Source organism: Microtus ochrogaster (assembly GCF_000317375.1).
Source record: "Microtus ochrogaster isolate Prairie Vole_2 chromosome 14 unlocalized genomic scaffold, MicOch1.0 chr14_random_1, whole genome shotgun sequence".
Taxonomy (NCBI): Eukaryota; Metazoa; Chordata; class Mammalia; order Rodentia; family Cricetidae; genus Microtus; species Microtus ochrogaster.
Window position 1 is genome coordinate 30,118,849 of NW_004949096.1, and position 4,002 is coordinate 30,122,850.

A 4,002-nucleotide genomic window follows, 5' to 3' on the forward strand; every position below is an offset into this window, starting at 1 on the left:
TAGACCAGGCTGGTCTCGAACTCACAGAGATCTGCCTGCCTCTGCCTCCCAAGTGCTGGGATTAAAGGCGTGCGCCACCACCGCCCAGCCCAGCTCCAGTTTTTATTTTTATTTATTTTGTTTTGTTTTCTCTTGAGAGGGTCTCACAATGTATTTCAGGGTATACTAGAACTCACTATATAGTCTAGGCTGTTTTCAAACTCATAGGAATCCTCCTGTTTGTCTCTCAATTGCTGGGGTTAGATGTGTGAGCCACTGTGCCTGGCATTATTCTCTTAGATGTGTGTCAACTTTAGCCAAACTATGCAGATCTTATCTGTCGGACCTGAAAGAATGGGGTAGACCACAGTCTAATGCTGTAGAGAGCCTTATTTTGGTTCCAGTTGAAAGACCCTCAGAGAGGTCCCTCCCTCAGGAGGAGACCCCTGAACCCACTGGCTGCAACAGCAAGAGGTTATTTATTGAGCAGTGCACAGGTACCTGCGGGCCTCAGAGTCTATTTGGAAGACTTGGAAGACTTGTGCGCCCTCAGGCTGGGCAGGGGGTCTTTTATATGGAAACAGGCTGGCGGAGCAGGCCTACAGAAGTAGAAGCATGGTTACAGGAATCCCATTGGTCAGTTCGAATGAGGCGATGGGTTCACTTGGGGACAAGTTCCTCGGGGACATGAAGATCTGATAATAGCTGACTTGGCCCTATCTAGGGCACATGTAGTTTTTCCCAGAACTGTTCGTTCCCCTCCTAGTCCTGGTGTCTGACCACAGATAGCCTGTTTTGGCAGCCTAGGAGTACCGACTTTACCTTGAACTTACACTTGTTTGTGTGAAAGCCTTGCAAAATGGCATTACAGCAGCTAAGCTGGGGTCTTTCACAGTGTACTTTCATATAGGGAGGTAACAGAGAAAGCAGTGATCCCAGGAAGGCTGTTGGAGTTCAGAGGAACATGTAAGTAACCACCAGTAAGCACACACTAATATTAGAAGAGCAGAACTTTCTCAGGGCCGATCAGCTGAAACACAATTGCCTGGCATGGACTGTAGATTGTATCTGGGAAAGCGAGACAGCAAGGCAGAAGGCCATATCCAGATTCAGAGCACACTGAGCAGATTGGGTTCTATAGCTATGATCTGACACCCAACATGTTTTGTCTTAAATTAAATGTAAATGTTGGTCACAGGAGACACGAAATCACGTCCAAGAACAGTCCAGGGGAAAATGCACCTGAGTGAAAGACCCTGGCCTGTCTTCCGCGTTGTTCACCGTGTGCCGTTCATTTGACCACGTTCTGACAGATGTGTGTGACATGCTTTGTTTAATGATGCCCACCTCATCACATTAAGGTTTTGATTTAGATAATTTTGAGACTTTATTAGGATTGGTGTGGTCAAGAGATAAATCAGTAGTTAAGAGCACTTGGCACTCCTGCAGAGTGCTCAGGTTTGGTTCCCTGCAACTACATTGGGAGGCTCACCATTACCTGTAACTCCAGTTCCAGGGCACCCAGTGCCCTTTCCTGACCTGTGAGCACTGTATGCATGTGGTGACAAATAAACAGGCGCGCGCGCACACAACATCAACAAAAAGCCAGTACAGCTATGCCTATTTTCCTATACAGTGTGTGAATATATCTATAGAACTCATTCCTAGATGTTTATTCCTTAAAATTACTAAACCCAGGACCCGAGAGATGGTTAAGTGGTCAAGAGCACACACAGGCTGCTCTCTAGGAGGCCTGGACGTGGTCCCAGCACCCGCCAGGCTGACTCACTAGCACCCATATCTCCAATTCAGGTGATTGGATGCCCTCTGGCACTAGGCATACACATACACAGACATAAAAATCAATTTAAAAAGTCTTTAATAAGTTACTAAAAACGTTTTACTATTCGGTGAGAAAAACATGAACATTTCCTTTACTCCTTTAGAAAGAGGCCTAAGAAGAAAGAAAATGAGATCGGATGTCGAAGGTCCATGCGATTGTTGAAAGTAGACCCTTTGGGAGTTCCATTGCCAGTAGCTCCAACACAGCCAGAGTTAGAAGAAGAAGAAAATGTAAGAAAAAGTACAAATATAGTACATTTAGCTTAATCAAATATTGAAAATTTCAAAGTATTTGTAACTAGAGTGATTTTTTTTGTTTTGTTTCAGTTTTATTAATTTAATACTTAGGTATTGTATACTTAAAGAGATTTGAGTTGTTAACACTGGATATCTGTACTTCTGCAGGAACTTCTGGAGTTCTGGGTAAATTATTTCTCTTTGTGAGCTCCAGTTTCCACGTTTAAAAAAATGGTGTCACCCCAGTGTTGGAGAAGCTAAGGCAGGAGATTGTCACAAGCTCGAGCTGGGTTGCCTGGTTTGAGGCTACCTGAGAACTAGAGAGTAAGAGCATGTCTAGAATAAGAAGAAAAGGAAATATCAAAAGAATGTTGTACTGATGAAATTAAATAGAATCTATAGTTCTTATACTAAGGGTTTAGTAAGTAATTAATAAGTGGTAGCAATTAATACTGTGTAATATGTGATCAAACTGCTAAGGATTGGGTTGGGGAGCTGGTTCAGTGGGTGCAATGCTTACTGTATGGATAGTACCTGAGTTTGAATCCCCAGAGCCCATGTAAAGCTGGATGTGGCACCATGCATTTAATTCCATAGTGAGGTGCGCAGCTGAGACTAGAGAACTCCAGAAACTGGAGGGCAGCTGACCTGGTGTGTGTGGCAGCAAACAATAGAGACCCTGTTTTTTTTTTTTTTTTTTTTCTTCGAGACAGGGTTTCTCTGTGGTTTTGGAGCCTGTCCTGGAACTAGCTCTTGTAGACCAGGCTGGTCTCGAACTCACAGAGATTCGCCTGCCTCTGCCTCCCAAGTGCTGGGATTAAAGGCGTGCGCCACCATCGTCCGGCTTTTAGAGACCCTGTTTTAAAACAGTATAGAAGGTGAAGACCACCAACACCAGAAGCTGTTCTGACTTAGACATGCATGTCCACATTCACATAAACACATTACAGATACACAAAATGAAAATGAAGAGATCCCTTGATATAACTTTTAAACAGGTACTCACATAGCCTATGCTGCCCTTGAACCTACTGTGTATTTTAGGGTGACCTTCCCAGTTCCAGGATTAGAGGTATAATCCAGAGGAACTGCTTTGTGTCATGCGTGCTATGCAAGCATTCTGCCTGGTGACATACCTCTTAAGCTGTGGCATAGGCTGTCCTCAAACTCATGGTCCCCTGAGTGCCTTGTTTGAACAGCCAGCCACTTTTAAATGCCTATGATGTGCCACTGTTGTTGATGTTGAAAGGAAATCAGTGAAAATGAGGTCAAAACCTTGGCCCTTCCTCAGTTTATGTTATAGGAAAATAGCCTTTTGCCTTTTCTTTTTGATAGCCTTTGTTACCTCCTGGGCCCTTAGAAATGATTCCTGAAAATCAGGATGACAGCAATGGACTGTTGTTGAAAGCGTCTTTGAAGACATGGGCAGAGATGAGCAAGGTATCAGTTGGGAAGGCTTTCAGCTTTTAGAATCATCTCCTGAGGAAATTTCTGTGCATATATATGAACTTAGTCCTTGATCTTTTCCAATGTTGCAGACAAGTAATGAGAGGACCGAGGAGGGGTTATCTAGCATTAAAAGGTAAGTTGAATTCCTTGTCTTTGTTTTACTTTTGACCTTTGTTTGATTCGTTTTGAGATGCTTGCAGTATAAAACTATAATATAGGGACTGGAGAGATGACTCAGTAGTTAAGAGCACTTGACTGGTCTTCCAGAGGTCCTGAGTTCAACTCCCAGCAACCACATGGTGGCTCCTAGCCATCTGTAGTGGGATCAGATTCCCTCTTCTGGTGTGCATGAAGACAGAGCACTCATATAAAAGACATGAATAAATGTTGTTTAGGACTTTAAAAAAAAAAAAGCTATTGGGGCTGGAGAGACCACTCAGTGTTTAAGAGCATTGCCTGCTCTTTCAAAGGTCCTGAGTTCAATTCCCAGCAACC

General features: G+C 43.6%; 1 protein-coding gene across 2 annotated transcripts in view; it reads left to right on the forward strand.

Annotated features, from left to right (window-relative positions):
• Wdr76 (WD repeat domain 76) overlaps positions 1 to 4,002 on the forward strand; it is a 37,919-nt gene that overhangs the window by 13,683 nt on the left and 20,234 nt on the right. For both annotated transcript variants that reach the window (XM_013352732.2, XM_026787672.1), the window contains 3 exons: positions 1,926 to 2,052; positions 3,394 to 3,498; positions 3,597 to 3,640. In XM_013352732.2, the coding sequence (XP_013208186.1) occupies positions 1,926 to 2,052; positions 3,394 to 3,498; positions 3,597 to 3,640 (276 nt within the window). The remainder of the gene's footprint in view (positions 1 to 1,925; positions 2,053 to 3,393; positions 3,499 to 3,596; positions 3,641 to 4,002) is intronic.